The following is a 21,570-nucleotide window of genomic DNA, read 5'->3' as shown; positions in this document are numbered from 1 at the left end:
AATGAATTTCTCTTATTCACTTTGGCTTGGGGTACACAGTTATCTTCCTGACTGACAGATAAAACATACAAGACATTGTTATTATTATTTTTTTTTAAAGGTCATATGCTTTTCAGGGTTTATGTCTACACAGCATTTAAGGAGAATGTGCACTAGGGCTCTGATTCTGGTTTATGACTTTTGGTGCTCATGTTTGTTCTTTCACACTTGTCTCGAGGCGAGAACTGCAGGGTTGCACACACCAATGCCAATGGAGAGAGCGGAGTTACTGGTAAGGTCTGAAGCCAGTCAACATGTTATTAGTGCTGGAATGTGGCCTTCACAAACCAGTGGTGGTGTGTTCACATCCCGCAGTCATGCTCTTAAACCTCGGAGCTCTCCAGACACACAGCTCTACACTGACTGCACCCAAATTCTATAGAATTATCACCTTTAAACAATCCTTTTTGTAGCTTAGGGGCATGCTTTATGTCCAGTAGAAACAGGGACACCTGAGATGAAAATAAAAAGATTTATAGTTTTATAGTATGTAAGTTTTCTTGATAGGCTTTTAGATTATTTGCTGTTACCTCTTTTTTTTGTTTTCAACATTTTAAGGAACAAATTTGATAGGAAAATGACAGAATGATATGCCTGTTTTTCATTTCTTTATAGTTCAGACATGCTTATAAGCTTATAAATGAGAACCTTATTAGGAGATTACACACAGTAAAATGGCATGATCTCCATAAAAAGGTTACAATTCCTCTGTTTACCACATTTGGTGCTTAACATGTAAAACCCAGTAGATTATTATGGACAAAAAAAAAGGGTACAACAGAAAAGCATCCACCCTGTTGGCCGGAGATTCCAACAATTCCAGACAATGCCACAGCCATCTGTGGCCGGGAGTCAAAGGAGCACATTTGGCCCTGTTGCCTGCGTAGGAGGAATTTTTTTACTTGTGCTCACCTGCCAATCACCTGATACTACCCAATTATGAGTACCTGTGAGCACATGTATAAGGAAGACGGCAGATAGTAGTTTTTCTTAGTGTTGTGTTGAAGCGGTTTGAAAAACGGTACGACTGGTATGATGGTTGAGTGGTGTCATGTGCCTTAAAGGAATAATACTAGGATTCACTCTCCCTGGTTGGGAACTGTATGATGGAGGGAGCTAGCTGGTGGATGAATTGCCAGTGGACCAAACTGGGGAAAATCAGGAATTCAGCTGCTTATAGTATGCTTATGTGTGGTTTTGTTCCAGTTGTTGTAGTTTTGTTTCAGTTTATTCTCATTATGACATTGTAACACACATTTCTTAACATTAGTTTCATTATTATAAACTACTGCTAATTTTAGTCTTCTCGTTCGAGATCACTGCCATTTAATCTTATTGTCTAAATGTATTTTATAGTATGCATTTATTATACAAGGAATACTTACAAAAACTAAGCTGTCGGCTTTCGCAAAACTCAGCATACTGTGCCGAGTCCATATTCCTCGTCTGTTTTTCAAGTCTCTGCAGATGAAAGAAATAAGATTATTTTTTTCCCCTTCAGGACAAATTCCGTTATCTCACAGATTTGCTGACCTTTCACAGAGCAGCTCCCACAGCTCCGGTAAATGTGAGAGTGACTTGCGGCTAATTACATAATGTCATGTTGTAAAACCAAAACGCACTACTGTGCACCTGGAGGCATCAAAGAGCGTGCACGTGCGTAGACTGCCGAGAACTCATGCGAAGGGAATCTCCACTCCCAGTCGGAGTCACGGTGAAAATGGTACTGAGGGGCGTGAAATAGTCGAAATTACAGAGTCTATAAAAAAGTTCAGCTCATCTCAGCATCATCAATCATTCAGTAGGTGTATTCAGTAGTGCGCTGAATGGAAGACCGCTTTATATGACACATAAGACTCACACACACAAACACACATACAGAGCACTTGTTGTATAGTTAAGGCCTGTAATACTACAGGAGGCAAGGGTTATTTACAAATAATACCATGGTACAAGGAGTTACAGTCTTCATGTACGTCATTATGGCTTAACTGCCTGGCACAAAGGTGTACAATGTGGTCAACGGCACAATAGATTAATTTAGGGTGTAAGTGTTAAACCTTTAAGTGCTTATCTGTTCCTCGTGTAATAATCTCTTCCATCACCCTGCCAGGCATCTTGAAAAATCAGGTGGCAGGCTGCATTTTTTTTATTTTTAAGGCTTAAGGTTTTGTTTTTAGGCATTGATTTAAGTTTTATATCAATCTCCAAATACAAAATATCCTACATTAGTGGGAGCCACGTGGCATAGTGAAATATCACGACAACAGAACTACTGTCTTTACAGACTTTAAGCGAGCACTGAGCTATAACTAACACGCTTAATAGCAAGCAAACAGGCCTCGCTTTGAATTTACGGCTCAACCTGTTAAATTGCAGGTCAGCACCTATAATTAGACATTTCCTTACCCTGTACCAACTTCATACATTTACGGAGCAGTCCAGCAGCATGTGTGCTGTTTTAAAAAAAAAAAAAAAAAAAAAAAAAAGGGGCAAACTCTGACTTTCAGGGTTTAGCAGGGTGTGCATTAAAAAAAGGCTTATAGTTTATGACTCTCCCTTTAGACCTGTGTCCTACAGGTTAAACTTTTCCACAATTCAAGAGAGCGCTGGCTTTGTAGACCAGTCATAGCGACTCACTGCATCTCCTCCTCCAGCCGGCGGACAGTCTGACATCCAGCTCAAACTCGGGGATCGGCGCCCAAATCGAAACTGCAGAGATCACTTGCAGCCCACCCAAACCAACCGGAGCCTTTTTATTTAGTTAGCTGGCAGTCGTTAGAAATTCCATCTTCGAAAATACATATTAATGATGGCAAGTGCTGGAACTGCGATTTCTATTAGTGTCGCTAACAGGCGAGCGGAGGTCTCGTTTGCAGTGCAGAAGGGGGAATTTGCAGCAGCCTCGGCGTCTGTGTTCGGCTCCAAATTGAGCCGGGAGCGATAGACGTTGGAGCCGCTGAACTTAAATAACTCTTGTCGAGCACTCAGCCAGAGACAGGAGAAATGTTATGACTGTGGCTCATTGACGGAAAAGCGTGGCAGGGGGATTTTGCATTTGAATACTATGTTTAGCCGCTGATTAAATCAAAACTTCAAAACTCACCTGGTGATAGCCAGAATATGCCCACAACTGAAGCTGAGCTGTGCGAATCGACATTGACAAATATTTGATTTGGCTCCTGTGGGCTTTCATGCTATGCCAGCGTGGTCTGGATAAAGAGAATCGCCAATTTGTACTAGAGATAGGAGTAATAGAGACTTCCATAGGTCATAACTCAAAGTGCAATTTTGGATAGCTCGCTAGTCACTAAAATATCAAATCCTCATTTTTATGTCTGGGACAACCTGGGGTGCTCTGAAGTAGAACAGAATTTCAGGCAATATTTTCATACTGTACAATCACTAGCAAACGCCTGTATGGATACTTAAGAATTACTCAGGCACCGCGTCAGTGTTAAGAGGCTCTGGATGCTGCTGGGGGGCTGCTTTGAATAGCTCTTACCAAAACACTCTTAGACTGAAGGGAATTCAAGTAAGACACCTGATGCTACTTAGAGCTTGGAGAAGACCACAGAATAATATCCTAAAGCACCACAATTATCCTTTTCAGCAGGAGAAAGAAAGAATCAACTTCACAAATCCATTACAAGTTCACATTACTGTCATAAAATAATTGTTTTTAATTTCTCAAAAGCTTAGGTAAGTTTGAAAAAAGCATACACACATTCTGATAAATCCTAAAGCTTTTACTGACCCAAGTGCCATCATTAAAAAAACGTTTTCTGTAAAACGAAATAGCACAAAAAAAAATTGTATGAAATCACACATCGAGGACAAAGAAAAAAAGGTTATAATAGAACGAAGAAAGTTCAAACTCCATTGTGAAATATGAAAAATACATTTCCCTGGAGTCCCAGAATAGAATATCTCTGAAGATTGCTGTCATCATAGCATCAATGCCAAAACAATGTAGATCCCACACATGACAAAGAGATTTTTAAGCATTCCCATCTGAACGTAGCCAAGAAAATAACAGATTGTCAAAAGATCTTAGAGAGTCCATGAAAAGACTAATGGTCTGCCTGAAGAAATCCTATCCACATACCATTGACACAAACACACGCACAAAAAAAATGAAAAGGCCATCGCAGTAGGATCAAGACTATAAGTGAGCAACCAAATTATAACCCTGTCTGACCTGATGCATGGCAGTTGTGACTGCCAGTACCGAGGCCTGGGCATTTACCAAACGCTTGGACTATAAGCTGCGGGTTTGGAAATAATGTAAAATAGCGCCCATGGTATTGACACAAGTGTTATAATATATTTACATCACCCAGAATCCTTTGGAGAGTCAATGGAGGATATAGCAGGATGCTTTGAAAAGGGACCATTTACTGTAAATAGTAACTATATTGAAGAAATCTTGGTGAGTAGTGGAGAAATACACCGAGCCAACCGAAGAAACTGAAAAAACTTCGAGACATTGAATTACTAGACACAGTCAAATTAAATTCTAATTGTCTGTTCCTTTTCAAGGAAATGCACATTATGTGTACTTGACAGTGCCTATGGAGCAGAGGGTGCACCAAGATGAAGCAGCTCGGTGCACTGTGGGTAAGCCATAAAACTGCTCCTTGGGGCTTCATGAGCAGTGCAAAGTGGGAGGCCCAGAAGGATACGGTTGCTTATACCCAAAAAAGATCGTCCTGATAGCTAAAACACACCCATTAAAACACTAAGAACAAAGTTTTTGGGGAAAACCACAGGCTTTCTGGGCCACGGCCAGAACGACTCGGGCTTGGTTTTAATTGAAACAGGGTATATAAAGTCTCATTGCGATACCTCTCCCCCTTTTTTCTGAACACGTCCATGGTTCCTGCTTCAGTCAGTTAATTACGTTTCTCAGTCATGGCTCTTTATTTCAATTGGCAGTGTGAAGACAAACGGATGTTATAGAATGCTCCCTTACTTTTCCTCCAGAATAGTGCTGAGACAAGTGAGAGCTGTGGATTGGAAAAGGTTGAGGGATTTGGCATACATGTCTCTGTGTCCAGCATAGCATCTTGTTAACATTTGTTCATACGGTCTGAAAAACGCCAACACTGTCTTTCTAACGACACTGGACACACACACGGCTAAACTTTCTCACCTCCTTCCTGAGTTCTGCTCATTTGCATGTCAGGCTCTGTGCAATGGAAAGTAGATGGATATAGCATTGCTGTGGAAAAAGTCTGCTAAAATGTTCAGTCTACGAGTGGACAAGAACAAAAAAACCCAGAAGGACCTTATGACAGGCCTTTGAGGTCTGGCTGCTTGTCTTCAGTGGAACCTGAACACTTTAACTACTCTTTCATTGCAGACAGACTATCGAGTGTTTCTGTGGTCAGAGGGCACATAGTACATGTATAAACACCTTGTTGAAGTGAGATCCGATTCCCAAATGAGAAGCCCTATGTATAATCATACAGGTACCCTACACAACTCACTTTCTCTTGACCACAAAAAGTCTCTCTCTCTTGCTGTCTCAGCTCTGCATATATCAGGGCCTATCAGCGCTCTCCATCCCACTCACCTCCATCCGCTCCTGCTTGACTTCATCCAACTCCTCGTCCTCTAACAGTGTCAGGAACTCCCCTGTCTGGTCAATGGAGCCCAGGAAGTCCAGCACCAGCTTCTGCCTCTTGTTGGCACTACTGCTGGAGAATTTGTCTGGATGTGGACACACATAGAAACACACACACACACACACACACACACACACACACACACACACACACACACACACACGTATACAGATTTAATGACTCTCTGGTGCCCACATCTGCAGGCCAGCTGGCCTTGTTTACACCTGAGCTGTAACAAGACGAGCCCAAGGCGCTGCCCACTCAGCTGTCATCTCTTCTAACTCTGTATTAAAACACTGGTATAATATGTGCACCATGAGAAACAGGCTTTTCCAATTTAAAAAGCCACTATCTACGCTGTTTCTACATCACTCTTTCACTGCTCTAATTGATATTAGCCGTATTAGCTGTTTAATCCGTCCTGAAGAAAACCATGATGTGTAGTTATGAGGAAATTATTAGCAAATGAGGTCGAATAGCATTGGATAACAAGAGTGTAAAAAAGAACCCCCGACTCCACTTTCACAAAACAATTTGATTTAAACAAACAAAACTATGGTCATTTTTAAAAGAAAATCTACGTTAAACATTATAACATTTCAATCCAAAGATTGCTCACTTCCTGGCTCAAGTTCAACAGGCATAATCAGCTCCCGAGTCCCAAAGGCTTAATACAGCCAACCAAGACAAACTGCTTTTCACTCGGCAAAATATAGAGACCTGATGCTAATTAAATCCCTGCAGCATTGCGCTGGGAAAATGAACAGAAAGTGACGTTAATTAAATGAGGGGAAACACAGTGATCAAATGCAACTTTGTGAAGTAATGTCTGCTTGACATGACATAAATAGCCTCAGAAAATGTTTAATCAGTGCGACAGGACTCATGACACCTTAATAACAGCACTTTTTATGGGGTTCGAATTTCTGGGTGCTGCCATGAATAGAGCCTCGAACAGAACCATAATTGTGGTCTCCTTATGTAAACAGACAATTCAATCTAAATGTTTTATATACACACACGTATATATGTGTGTGTGTGTATATATATATATATATATATATATATATATATATTTAGTAAACTTGCTTTCAAACACTGCAAATATGCTGATGTAGGTATTTAGAACTTTTTTTGGTTTGCTTTAATGTTCCCTAAATGTATTCTAAATTTGCCATCTGATGCAGTGGTGTGTTTACAGGAATAAAAGAGCTTGGAAAATCTTGGTTTGGGTGAACAGTAAACAAAAGTAATCTGCAGTGATGAAACGGAGCATTCAAATCGACCAAAATAAACAGGAGAGAAAAAACAAATGCCATCTTTGATCCACCAACAATGACCCACAAAATTCGGCACTGAAGAAAAATGTGGACTGGACTATTTAACAAACTACTGAAATTTACTTAAGCTTACATGATTTACTTTGCAAGTTGAGATGCATTACTGTAAAAATTCCCTTTCTTTCTTCGCTTTCTTGATGGCAAGTCTGAATTGTCTACATTAATCTTTCTTTTTTCGCCATTTTAAGGAAAAGCATCTCTGAATTCCACCTAACACCCTAAAAACACGTGAAATGTTTAATATTGAAATATTCACAATGTGATTATTAATTGTGGTGTTAATTTCTAGGTTGAATTATAGTTATTCCCAAAATATAAAATAATTTCATATATAAATGTGACGGCAGGCCTTATAACTGTGGCAACAATTGTGTCTGAGATTCAGGCTGCCTGACCAGAGGGTGTGGCTTCACACCCTGAATCACATGAATTCTGCGCTTTAAAAGTTGAATGGTAAAAACTGGAGAAATAGAGAAACAACCTGAGTTTGGTTAGTATCTAGGATGTTGGGTTGATGACACTCATAGCCGCATCGGTGCTCACTTACAATGCACTTTTTCGTTTACTGCGTCTGTGTTTTTTTTGTTATTTTTTGTTCGACTGATACCATTAGCAATACATTCATTCTGCACACTGACTGACATTTAAACTTTTTCTACAGAACATCTCACATTTTTGTGTTCAATAAACAGTATTATTATTCTAGAACATTTCTAGCATGTTATGTCTTCATTATTTAGCCATAATAATGATCAGGGTTCAACTAATAATTGCTCAGCATTTCCATGTTTAACATGATATTACTGAGAGGTCCTTTGCAGATGCATTGAAGACAATAGATGCTGGATCTGGAGTTCTGTAATGCTATGAAGCTATACATGATTGTTGCTTTTTGCTGTGCGCGAGACTCGTGTTTGTCTAGTTAGCGAGTTACAAAATAAATTCCTTCTTGTGGTCAATTGTGAGTAATGTAAGACCAACCTGTCTATGGAAAAAAAAAAAATGTCATCAAAAAAAAAAAAAAAAGATTGCAACAAAGCCAAAATCAAAGGTGGACTTTCATTTGAACAAATCTAAGCGTTTGCCAAAGTTTTCACGAGTGACCCTGACTACGAGTAATATTTTAATAGCGCTGTAATCACAACCTGCTGCTCTTAGAACATCTCCGGCATTGTATGATATGCTCCGTATGTGAGAGTAAACGGGGGGGAGACAAGCAGTAGCAGTGATGGGTCACAGCAAGCACACTGGTTAGACTGTGGCCATGGTTCAGACTGTAACGCTCCGCGCAGTGGTTTTCATAGCCTAAAGTGCTCGGGAAATTACTGCAGGGGTCAGGATAGAGACAGTGTGGTCTGAATCAGCCTGGTTGCTTCTGCTGTGTCCCCGAATATGCCACCACACACGCACCACATGCACCGCAGCAGAGAGAGCAGGAACAGTCGCGGCGCTTCCCTCAGGCCTCACAGCGAGGAATCGGGGCAACAGGGACTCCGGATGGTAGCAGAGACTCTACACTCGACCGTTGCTTTTATGGAAAACAAAGTCAGAAAAAAAAACATATTTCCAAAATCCAGCTTTTCCTGACAGGACGAGGTTCATTTGGGGAAACGTCAACCTTTTTGGAGCCAATTTGAGCACAACACAAACGCTTGGGGAGCAAAAACATTAAACAGAGCAGCCCATCAGACTTTCTCGTGGAAAAAAAAGGGGGAGAAAAAAAAAAGGTCTGAATTTACGCGCACAGACATGCAGACTCCTTCTCAATCGACTGCGCGGAGAGCTCACTCTGAACGCCACATTTAACATTATTCCATCTCTCAAGTTACAGGCCAGATGAGGAGCAAAAGTCCTAATGATACTCATCATGACATGAAACGGCGCTGCAGCGTCTTTGCCGGATGATTTTTCCCCTCTCTACATTTTTTTACGTTTCACTGTGATATTGATGGAGAACTAGCAGAAGGAGAGGTGGAACGCTATGCAAAAAGACGAGGCATGCCAAAGCTTCCGCCTGCATTCTGGTAATGACTCTTGCTGATTGACTGTGGCATACAAAATTACCTTGGCTGACTCCAATCATTATGTATCCCTTCATCATTTTAAGCGCTTACTGAATGGTGAAATTCAGTTGGTGCAGGGGTTGGGTGGATTAGAGAGTTGGCTGATTATTTAAAAAAATTTCTTCTTCTAGTCAGAATGTCATAAACATACCCTGGAGCTAAACTGTAAGTGGCCTGTATTTTGCTCTGGTAAACATGATTTATGAATTTGCCGTGTACCTGAGTCCAGCGGCTCCTCGTCGTCAAGGGTTTTCATCAGTTTGGATTTGTAATCTCGAAACTGCATGTACTTAAGGAGTCTTCGCAGTTTTTTCTAAAAGAAAGGGGAACATGAAGAAAAAGCAATGAAGCAGAGAGAGAGAGAGAGAGTAGATTATAGTTACTTTCCCAATACAAGGGTGGAGGCCTGATTGTTCGAGTTCCAATGATTCCAATCATACCGCATACTGGAGTAATCAGCTATCATTTACTGTGATGGCCGACATTAGCATGAGCCATTGGGTGTATTTGTTTTAGCAGTGTGCTCTTGGATTGTGTGTCTGTTTTTTTTTTTTTTTTTTACCTTGTCTTTCCTCATGAGGAAGATGAGATCCTCTGGCGATATGACCCTGGCTCCTCGCAGGAGAGCCACCTCAGCTGCCTGGTGGAGCTGCATAGAGATGAAGAGAAGAAACCATAAGGAAAAAAAAAAAAAAAAACTTCAGCACAGAACAAAAAGCTTCAGTCAGCAGACAACAAGATCACGCTTTAAGATGTTTTTGTTCGACATTCTGCCAGTCAATGCAAGTCGGATGAATGAGTAACAGCATCTGCTGTTTAAAATCCTTGAGGGACTTGATAAGAAAACCACATATTTTTGAGAGCAGCACTTTCATAGTCACATAGGGTCTCCATAAACTTCAGACGATTTTGGCAGACGTAGCATTTGTTTTGCTTTCTCAGCACTCAAATATGACAGCACAGCTGTCCTTGCCTTCAGGATAAACACGAAAAAAAGGAGTAATAGTTGGAAAATAAGTGTTAGTCAGCCACCCAGTCAATGCCACCTTCCAGGTGCCCACCCTGGGAACTGCAAAATAATAATAAGAATAAGAAAAAAAAGAGAAAAATAAGGGGTGGGGAGAATTATTTTAATAACAAGCAAACTAACCTAAAATTAATCCTAATTATACAGTAACTACTATAAATATAAAACAGGGTACACTGGGAAAACTGGGCACATTATATTTACAATGCTGGTGAGCAATTTCTTATGGAATGGTTTCTTAAAAAAATGAATAATTAAAAATCTCAAAATAAATTCCATGAATATCCCAGTGGCAATCAAAAAGAAACAAGTCACTGCACATGATTCACCCTCACAATGTGAGAGTTATGCTAATTAATATGTGTCAAGACCTACTGCATATAATCGCCCTATTCATCTTCCTTACTAGGTTATGGCTAAAAGAAGTACACAGGGATGTTATATTCATATGGAAACAATCTTTAACAGCATGAGGAAAGGCGAAAGAGAGAGCAAGAGAGAGAGAAAAAGAGAGCACGAGCAAGCGAGAGAGAGAGCAAAGAGAGAGAGACTGAATGAAGCTGAGACACAGCCATTTCATATTATTGCCAAAACGAGCAGAAACACCTCATCCATCACTGTCACCTCCGCCTGAAAATGATAGCTGTCTACACAAAATCAGTAAATCAAATGAACTCTTTGGAAATAAGGAACTTTATGGAAAAACTATGGTATCGACTTACCGATATATTTAACCCTAAACTTAGAGGAAAACTGCCCATAATGGGTAAAGTTAAACCGGTCATTTAAATCCATTTAAAACCAGCAGGGTTTTGTAAGAGCTCATTAGTGCAGGTAATGATCTGCAATACGCTTAGGATTTAAGAGACAAAAATACAAACGCATATAAATAGGGAAAGAAAAGCAATGTGAATATTTTCTGATGAAAGGTGGAGGTGTCTGAACAATAGTCAATGTTTGTTTTTTTTGTATGAGACATCTGACATTTTGAAAAAAAAAATATGCTGCATGTCAATACAAATTCAAATGTTCTGAATAAAAAAAATGTGAGAATAAGCCTGTTTTTGTATAAATTGTTAGTTATTCAAGTAATAACCAACCTATAAAATCAAACTGTATCAGAACAAACATGGAAGCCAAAAACACATTCTCATACGAGAATAAAAAAATAAATATTTAACCTTATGGTCTATCAGATATATTTATTCCTTCTCTGTAGTGTAATGTCTGTTTTATTCCTGGAACAAGCTATAAATGATTTTTTTTTTAAATCCTGGACTTCATTAATTAAAAAAGTAGACCTTCCTGACTTGGGCTAGAGCTAGAAATACACGCAAGCAATTCTTAGAGAATTGTAAACATTTGTTGGTCATAAAAAATGTTTGCTTGCAAATGTGGATCTCAGCGTGCAGTTCGGAGGTAGAATGGGCCTCACACATGCAATCACAGGGCGAGCATTTAAAAACGCACAAACTCAGAAAGCTTCATTTAGTTCTTTCTGGCCTGGCGTCTTTCCAATGTTGACAGACTGACTGCCATATCTGTACCACCATTTAACCAGGAAATAGTTTTTAATAGACAAAAATGGCTTTAAGTACACCTCTCATCCTTCACTCTCCAAATGCACCCGAGCCCAAACACCAGCGAGTCTCTACTCAGTCTGGGTAATTCTAATTCACAAAGACTCATTCTCATAGGACTATCAAATTATTCACATCTGCACTTAGTCCTCTTTGTGAATTAAACAACGAAATCAAAAATATAAAAAGATCCTTTGAACCCTCAAGCACAGGAATAATGTTCTTAATCAGACTGCATTGTACAACTTGCAGTACAATTAAAATGCATCGATCAACACCCTATGATATAGCATTTTTATTTCTTTTTTTAAAGACCAATTTTCTCTTTTTCCTCTCAGAGTTTCCCTAATGAGCACTTTTATTAGACTCAATCTAACTGCAAACTTCAACCACAGCAGCTCTGACCGGATTTGACCCAAATTAAGAGGAAAGAGGAATGACCTGGTCCATACTTTTCCTCGGCTGCCCTTTTTCACAGCCAGTTTTTTCCATGCCATTCGAAGTCGCTGGCTCACCAAACAGATTGGGTGAAATAACAGATTAATTTTGGTAATTGCTCTAATTTTACACTCGATGAAAGCAGTCTCCTGAGTTGCGAGGCTGAATGATGTCGGCCGAGTTATTTCGTTTGGGATGGCTCGCAGGCTCGGCGAACACTGAGATCTCTGTGGTTTATTTCCAGCAGCTCAGAAGCAGGCTCTGTTGACAGTTTACTCGAGCGGCCGAAGGACTGTTTTACCATTTCTGGGATGCCTCAGCTATCGCAATGCACAGGCATTCATAAGCGGGAGAGTGTTTTTCTCCATTTTGATATTGCATGAGAAGCTGCAGCCAGACATAAGCGCAGACAGGAGCAGGAGGACAAAACACTAATAGCCGCTGTAGACAACCTTTGCCCTTCAGCAAGTCAAGTGCTTCCTTTTAGGAAATGAGGGCTAGAACCCCTTCTGAATCCCCTGTTTTATGTGTGAAATAAAAGCTAATGCATTAGTGTCTGAAATAAGCCTTGACTAAAGAGTTCCCTAAATCAGTGCAATCAGTGAACAAGTGACTCCAACAAGCGAGTACAGAAGCATGGAAGTGTGCTGCGCTGGAGGGAGCACTCGCCTTGGGCCCTAATTAGAAGGATCCATTTTAATTAGCACACATTTACAAGTGACGCTGGCCTCAGAGGACTGGTTCATGTCACGTTACAGTGTGGGAGAAAAAGGACTGGCTCTCGTGCAACAGAATGGCAGAAGTCAAATAAACAAAGCGGCTGAACGTAATTTCCTCAGTGCTGCTACTGCTCTGTTTTGAAACGAAATCCATTATTTGATTACAAGGGGAGGGTGAAAGGTAAGCGGAAAGGTAAGCGGAACCCATCGTCCTTGTGAGCAACAATTAAACCATTTCCTCTAAAAGCAGAGGGAAAAAAATACATTTCATGTTTGCACAACTAACCTCCCAGATGGACAAACTCACCTCAACTGCACAGTCTTAAAAATAAAAAAAAGCTCTAAAATCAACCTTGGCAACTCAAACAAGTGATTACATTTCCAGTGCAAACTTAATTAGTGTGTGTTTTGCATGTGTCAGCATCTGGATAATATCACAGGTAACCTTGTTTGATAAGCGTATATTAGATTGGTAAAGCTTAGGAGATCTGTGTAACAGGTCTTTTTATTTGCCGGAGCTGTGTGATGCTCGCCAGGCTGCTATTGAGTCGCTGTTTGATAATATTTTAAAAAGAAAAAAAAGTAAAAAAAAAAACAGGATTTTTGTCATAAACATTTATGTTTGAAATTATCAAAGCAGCCTCGTTATCAGAGGAACGGGAATTCCGAGAGCGTTTGCACTGATTAAATGTTTTGCTTGCTCTTTGTGGTTTAATGACGTTGTTTGGAAAGTGGCATTATCAATGTTTTGTAAAACTGAGAGTCCCTGAGAGCTCGCCATTTGGGTAAATAAAACAAGTGTTTCCCGTTTTCGACTCCGTGTGACAGAAAGAGAGCAACGGAGGAGGACAGGAATTACCTTGTTATATATAACGGAACATGATGAAGACACCTGCTGCACATATCAACACTATTAATCCTCAATAATTGGCCTATAAACCTATAAACTACACTGAGACATAACAGCTACATTAATTTAAATAAAATAAATAAAAACAGTGGATGCAGATGCTTATAATGAGGCTTATAATGAGGATGCAGATGCTGTGTAAACTCCTATATAATTCTGACTTAGAACAGAGTTGACAGGTATACTATATATATATATATATATATATATATATATATATATATATATATATATATATATATATATATATAATATACACACACACACACACACACATACACACGAGTTACAGCAAAGCAAGAGAGACCGCACAGGGAGCAAGGATGTAAAGGATGTAAAGCTTCTCTCTCGCTGTGGAAAAACGATACCAAGAACATATATTCAAGCAAAATACACCCCTCATTTATCTTGCCTTGGCAATGCAGAGACTAATTGATCTAGGCATTCGCAAAACCTCTGATGTATGTCAGTGTGAGCACCTGGACGAGAGATGACAGGCACGCTTCCACAAACCCAAACCATTTCGACTCCAAATATCCGGTGAGCGATCGCTCACGGTGGAGTGTGTCTGGGCTCGGGGTGGCTCCAGCAGCAGTGCGTTTCAGTCTGGGCCTGGCAGAAAACCCTCCTAACAAGAGCGACCACAGGCCACGCGCATGAATACACTTCTATTACACTCAAACCAACCTGAGGACTCAAGCAGCCCCTCCACAGTCCTTAACTGGCTCTAAAAAAAAATATATCTAAAGTTAAATATGTCTGGATCATCATTAGCTCAGACCACCCATCAGGTTCTTAGGTGGAAAGCAGAATCCACAAGATAAACAGGCAACTAAATGTAATAAAAAAAATAACCGAGTAAACAGAATTCATAAACAAAAACAGGTCTGGAGAGTTTTGCTGCTGAAAGTTCCTTTATTCCGCTTTAGCGTCCTGATCCAGAGAAATGACGCCTCAGACTTCTCATGTTTATCCTGCAAATAATGCGGATGTGAATGTGAAAGTCTGCAGATGATTTCGCTTTAGGAAACGTGGATGGCACAAGGTAAGGAGTTTTTGGATTTTTCTTACTAAATTCAAATCTGTAATAATATAAACAAGCCATTATATTCCCTAAAGATAAAGAGAAGTCAAAGTTACTGTGTTCAGATTTCAAATGAGCCGTTAATAGCTATTATTAACTATCCCATGACTCCTGGTAATAAAAAGGATAATGTACAATAGACTTATAATTTGATTCGTTCGCTACACAGGCACAAGACATTTTCAACATGGTCTAATCAAATTTACAACAGTAGACCTTGCTGATATAGTTATATAACCAAATTGCCTCAGAGCAAAAAATAAATAAATAAAAAATTTTATTAAATAAAAAAAAAAAGGCCAAGGGAATTGATAGAACCTCTGGTAGCAGAGAGCGTCCGGAGAAATAAATGCCTATGAAAGCAGAGCCTGCCAACTTTTGCACCTGGTGTTATAAGATGCAGCCAAGTGAACTCTGTTTCACATGCAGGCAAAATGTGAAGTCTTTTCACGCTGCTGTTTGGGTTTCTGGGTGAAATCAGACGACTACAGACGTCTGGGGGAGGAAACGTGCTGAATTAACTGCCCCCTCCCTGCACACATTACAAGAATGAATTACTCATATTCTGTCCATTTTCTTTAAGCATTAATCGGCCTGTGGAAGTGTGCCTGCAGAAACAGCGTCTTCTTACAGGAGTACGAGCGCTAGATCATGTCATGCATAAATATAAAACAGCGGATATTTCCGCGTGTTAATCTTGAACCCGACACTAAATATCACGAGTAGAATTTCATTGTGAAGATGCGTGGTACAAAGCTCACAGTGTAGTAGGAGTCATCACTCACTCAGAAATGTGTTTCTGAAAGGCACTAGGGGTCAGTGTAAGGATCCCACTGACAATCCATGGAAAATATGCAAAACTACTTCAATCATTAGCCTTCGACTGTCAGTGTGAACATGCTGAAGAGTACTTTTTAGACTTGAGACTAAGCATAGCAGTGGCCAAAAAAAACTTCACTCACCAACTTATTAAGAACTGGATAATGCTGGAGAAAACACAAGGCTAGGGAAAGGTTGGAGAACATTCCTGCATACACACAGTACAAACTTTAATGACTTGTGATGAGGAAATCAGAAATAGTCATGCTATAAATTTATATGCAGATATAAAAAAAAAATAAGTACGAACCATCCTAATACAATTGCTAACTAATATATATCGCACAGTCCAATCTGAAATAAATAAAAAAATACCAGAGAAACTTGTTATTGACTGACGAGAGAAAATACTGACATCATACTGTGTTCAAAAACAAATCTTTATATCTATGTAACTGGATTATCAGGACGTATTTATTGCTCGACACCTAAAAGCGATTCAGAAAGTCGCTCAAGCGAAGGGTGTCTACCTAACTCGATAAATGTAAACATAAAAGGGATTACATATACTTGTATATACACACACACACACACACACACACACACACACACACACACACACACACACACACACACACGAACGCATTTGCATGTATATGAAATGCATGAGCTGCTGCAAACACCATATGCACGCAAGTCTGTGAAGTGCACACGACTACAGGACGAATTCTTGCATGCTCACTTCTGTGCTCTTGTATGCTTATGTATTCCGATGTTTATCAAAGAATGGCAATGGCATGTCTTAATACTAAACTCAAATGTTAGACCTTTTAAATAAAATACAAGCATATTGACTTATTCATACATTAAATATCATGACATCTTGAAAAGAAATATTGTTGTAGCTCCTTTAATGATATTAAAAGCTGCCTTTAAGTGATGTTTTTCAGAAAATGTGAAAGTGTAAGAAGATACTTTGTCACACAAAAACAAAAAAAACCTTAATTGTACATGTTCATGCTTTTCTACTACACAGTAATGCAGTTTCATAGGAAAGTCTTGAGTCAGCATTTGTGATTTCTCCTATACAGTTACAGTACTTCCAGAGAAAAGTGAACGGCTGCGATACAGGAAGTCTGTATGCCAGGTCAACTCTCCACACAGCCTTCTCAAGTGAAGTGTCAGAGCTTTAGATAAGAAGTAGAGGTACAGAATGTATTGTGAAATGGTTCGTCCCAGAATTGCTGCTATGTTCTATTTTGATCTCTTTATCTTTAAACTCTCTAGACCAACTCACGGTCACGCCGTGTTATTGCTATAAATGATCATAGAAATATAAATAAAACTTCATGACTGATAAAAATGTAGGTCTTTTTTAAACCTTAACGTAAGAACGTTCAGTGAGGAAGCCATGAGAAAACTCGCAAGGTGTTCCAGCGATAAGCCGTGCGCGTATGTGGGCGGACCACGTTTGGTGCTCAGAGTCAGTCGCCACCAAGGCAGTGTGAAATGTTTTGCAGGCCATCTGGGAAGGATTTATTGTGTAATTTGGTTTATTACCACTGCGGTCTTCGTCTAAGTAGCATGAACACAATTACGGTCCACTCGGCACGGCTACACCTGGCTTCTCCAAACAATAATAAATCCAGGAGAGAGAGAGGAAACAGGGAATTAATTGAGGGTTATCGCCATCATGCCCTGTTTAGTGCTTACCGCTGAGAGCCGCGAGATATTTATAGTGCTGCAAAAATAAATATCCAATAGAGTTATATTACATGCGTGCACCCACTGAAAGAGGTGGTCTTTCCTGAAGAGGTACAATAAAGTGAAGAGAGTTTATTAACAAGTGTGCATGAGGAGAAAACACAGACGATGAGAGAGTAGCTGTCTCACACAAGCTACAGTGTGATGAGGTGAAAAAAAAATTCAAATAAAGAACTAAAGTATTTATAATAAAAATTACTGCATGCCTGTTGTTCAATTACCACACAACGACCAAGAAGTATTGACAAACCATAACTATGTAAATATATGATAAAATGTCTATGGTCAAATGGTTAATTACCTTCATCTCACACTGAAAAATGTGTGAGTATGTATATATATATATATATATATATATATATATATATATATATATATATATATATATATATATATATATTTTTTTTTTTTTATTGAATTTTTTTTTATTATTATTATTATTATTATTATTATTTTATTATTTAAAACGATAGCAAGTGTCATAACAATAGTCACACCTGCACCTTGCTTTGGCAATACAAATAGTCCCCGAGTTACGATGGCTTGACTTACGATATTTCGATCTTACAATGACAATAGTGATACCATTGTAAAAATTTTTAGATTTTCGTGTGCCATTTAAATTTTCATATGATACCTTGGGACACTGCCAGGATGTGCGCATTACCCATCTTGTGAGATGCCCTACTGCATCACCGGACAATGAAACAGAGGGCGTCCGGCACCGCCCTCCACTCGCAAACTGGAGCTCATCCATGTGCCTGCTGCCATATAAATATACACTGTAAAGTTTATACTTTAAATATTTTTATATTTAAAAGATTTATATATAAAAAGATTTAACTATTAAAAATCTGTTAACTACTATTATTATCAACTGTAATTTAATACATTTCTGTATACAACCCATACTGATCACCTCTCTATAAGACTCCTGGGTAGGATAGGCCATGTCTCGACTTACGATATTTTCAAGTTATGATGGAGTCATCGGAACGAATCTCCATCAGAAGTCAGGGACTACCTGTTTATCACTAAGTGGTCTAATATAAAATTTTATGAGACTGATTAATAAAGAGAATGTCTGTGACACTCCTACTGTGCTGTTGATGTGGGCAGTTGATGTGGACATTTTCAGAACTGTTCCTTGATTTATGTAAACAGGCACAATTTTCTCTGATTAGTTCTTTAATACTCCCAATATTCATTAATAACAGAGTGCATTTGGCCACTTGTGTATATACTTGGTCGATTGTGTCAAAAAAAGAAAAAATTTAATAAAAATTAATAATAAAAAAAAAGAAATTATTTTTGTTTTATTTTTATTTTTTTGTATTTCAATAAATAGGCGAAAGTATGTTGACATCCAACTCTCATACCTATATATGGTTTTCCCAGGAAAATGTTAATCAACTATGTCTAAACTGACAACACCAAATGCACCCCAGACCTCTGCACCCAAAATCATTGTCTGCATTTATTAATACTCCTGATGGTGAAGAAAAGTGATTTTTACTTCACATGTACTTTACAGCACAGAGAACTACTTTTTTCCCCCCCGCTTAACCCAGCGATGTTAGGAAGCTGAAGTCAGAGGGCAAGGCCATGATATAGACTCCCTGCAGCAGAGAGGGTTAAGGGCCTTGCTCAAGGGCCGAAGAGTCACAGCTTCACAATTCTGGGGCATGAATCCCCGACCTTCCAATCAGCAACCCACATCCTTAACCACAGAGCTACCACCTTCCTCCCTTGAGGCTGAATGAACACAAATCGCCACAGCAACGCTCTGAAAATCTAGTAAAAGTCCTTAAGATGGTTATCACAACAGCAAAGGAGGACTAAATCAAGAATCAGATTTTCAGCATAGTGTGATGCTCAGGTGTCCATAAACTTTATTAACATAGAATTACCAAATTTAGAACAAGTAAGGAACTGACGCCAGCTAAAATGCTACTTTTTTTTGGAAAGTAAGTAGCAAAAATGTAGAAAATGTGACAAAAATGGAAAGACAGCAATACTTGTTAAGTATCATTTAATCAAACTCTAGAAATAAGCCTCCCTTTGGCTTTTAGAACCTTTCTGGTAACCTGTTCACAAACAGACTAATACTGAATTTGCTGTCTGTATCTGTTCAGTGTCTATGACCTGATTCACATCAAGCACATCTGTCTTTAAACAACTAATGCTTCACAAATACACATGTCCTAAACAATGATAAAGCTTTGGGGTACAAAATAAAAAACGCTCATCAGTGATAAATCTTTCTTTAAATATCAATGACCTCAAATTTAATGTATGCCATGATATAGGTAATAAAAATGAAGATCAGTTTCATTTTCCAGCGCATCACTAGTTACAGCTTTATCATGCTTGTCTCCATCATGCTGTGAGCTCTGTGTATCTTTGGACCTACAGAACAGAGTTATATGTCCTCAGGGAGAAGTCTGTAAATTACTTGAGCCTGTCCTGGCTTTTTTATGTTTGGCAAGTAAACCTCCACAAGAGTTTTTAAGTGCGGTGATTTATGATATGCAAGATACTCTGCGCATCTGATAGAAAGCCAAAGCATCTATAAATCTGTCTGGCACTGGCCGCTGTCAGAAAGTATGGACAGAGCAGATGACAGTTAACATTAATGCATTACCTGAACAAGACAAAAGTGCATGTGTACAGATGTGAGGTAAAAGAAGGCAGCTTCATCCGTGGCCTGTGTGGCATCTGCTTTTTACAGCAAAACAGATGCGAACAGCTTTACAGCTTAAACAGATGACTTTTATATCATCTGTTAACAAAACTTGGACTTTTCAGGATTTATGTTTTTAATTTCTTTTAAAAATGGGTTACTGTCATAAAGGTAATTTTTTTGCATCTGAGCATATTTTACCACCTTAAATGTACATTGATAAAACTTAATTTAGTATAAAACAAACTGCAGTTTGCTGTGCTGTTACAGACAGATTTTAGTGAAAAATAAATGATAAAAAAAACTGATGGTAATGTCGATTGTCCTCATAAAGATGTACCACTGCTCAGAAAAGGTCTCAATTATTACAAAAGGTCAGTAAAGACATAAACCATTACTGTGAAGTGGAGTTATTGTAAGAACCTCAAAGTGGACTATTTAAATATAAACACAAATCCAGAAGTGTTTCAGACCTCTTTTACCCTCTAAAACCACAGCAAATTGTCCATTTCTTTTTGCATTTATAGTTATATTTTGTATTTCATTTTCAAACAGTCATGCCCTCATCAGGCTCTGTTTTATAAAAGTTAATAAGGAGGAAAAAAACAACAAAAAAACCCACTGCAACAGGCAATGTTGTTTGAGAAATGAGAAAGCCTACTGTTCCAAAGACTCTCCTGTGGTGAAAAATTCACTTACTGTTACAAACCACTGACACTGCAGACTCTTTAAAATGTTAAACAAACATCTCCTTACAGAACACATTGTTAAATCCCATCAACAATACACATCCATGTGAACATGCTGTTACTATAGAAATGATAACATCGAACAAACACATTGATTTGTTATTTGGGTTGGAGTTCGAATTTTCTGTTGCTGAAATTTTTCTGACCCATCCAATAAGAGAATTCAGCAAGTGGTTGTATATAAATAATTGCAAGTAAGCTTGCGAGATTGTACAGTAATAAATCAAACTGAAGGTTAATTCTCATTACAGAGTTCTTGACTTCAACAAAATAAACTATATAGACAAAATTTTTATTTGCTTTTTGAACATCCCATTCCACATATTTCCACATTTTCTGTGATAATAACCTCTACTCTTCTGGGAAGATGTTCTACTAGATTTTGAAATGTTTTTGTGGAGATTTGTGCTCATTAACCAAGTTCAGGTGTAACATGCAGCGTGAGACGGCCTGGAGTCCAGTCAGCATTTCAATTCCTGCCATTCAGGTGTTCAATAGGGTCGAGGTCAGAGCTCTACAGCACACCACACAAGATCTTCTACTCCAAACCATGTAAACTCTATTTATGGAGTGAAAGAATAAAATTGACATCCTACACAACTGTGTTCCTCCAATGATTTGGTAACGGTTTGGAAAAGAACCAGAAATGCTGGAAAAGTCAGGTGTCCCTATACGTTTGCCCACATAGTGTATATTTAGATTATATTTATATTTCATACAATTTC

At 38.8% G+C, this 21,570-nt stretch overlaps 1 protein-coding gene across 4 annotated transcripts in view; it reads right to left on the bottom strand.

Annotated features, from left to right (window-relative positions):
• supt3h (SPT3 homolog, SAGA and STAGA complex component) overlaps nucleotides 1–21,570 on the bottom strand; it is an 85,349-nt gene that overhangs the window by 17,945 nt on the left and 45,834 nt on the right. For all 4 annotated transcript variants that reach the window (XM_046855442.1, XM_046855441.1, XM_046855445.1 and 1 more), the window contains 4 exons: nucleotides 9,635–9,721; nucleotides 9,292–9,385; nucleotides 5,618–5,754; nucleotides 1,425–1,500 (listed from right to left, as the gene is read on the bottom strand). In XM_046855442.1, coding sequence (XP_046711398.1) covers nucleotides 1,425–1,500; nucleotides 5,618–5,754; nucleotides 9,292–9,385; nucleotides 9,635–9,721 — 394 coding nt within the window. The remainder of the gene's footprint in view (nucleotides 1–1,424; nucleotides 1,501–5,617; nucleotides 5,755–9,291; nucleotides 9,386–9,634; nucleotides 9,722–21,570) is intronic.

This window comes from Silurus meridionalis, chromosome 8, assembly GCF_014805685.1.
Source record: "Silurus meridionalis isolate SWU-2019-XX chromosome 8, ASM1480568v1, whole genome shotgun sequence".
NCBI classification, from domain to species: Eukaryota; Metazoa; Chordata; class Actinopteri; order Siluriformes; family Siluridae; genus Silurus; species Silurus meridionalis.
This window is presented reverse-complemented; position numbering and strand designations above follow the sequence as displayed.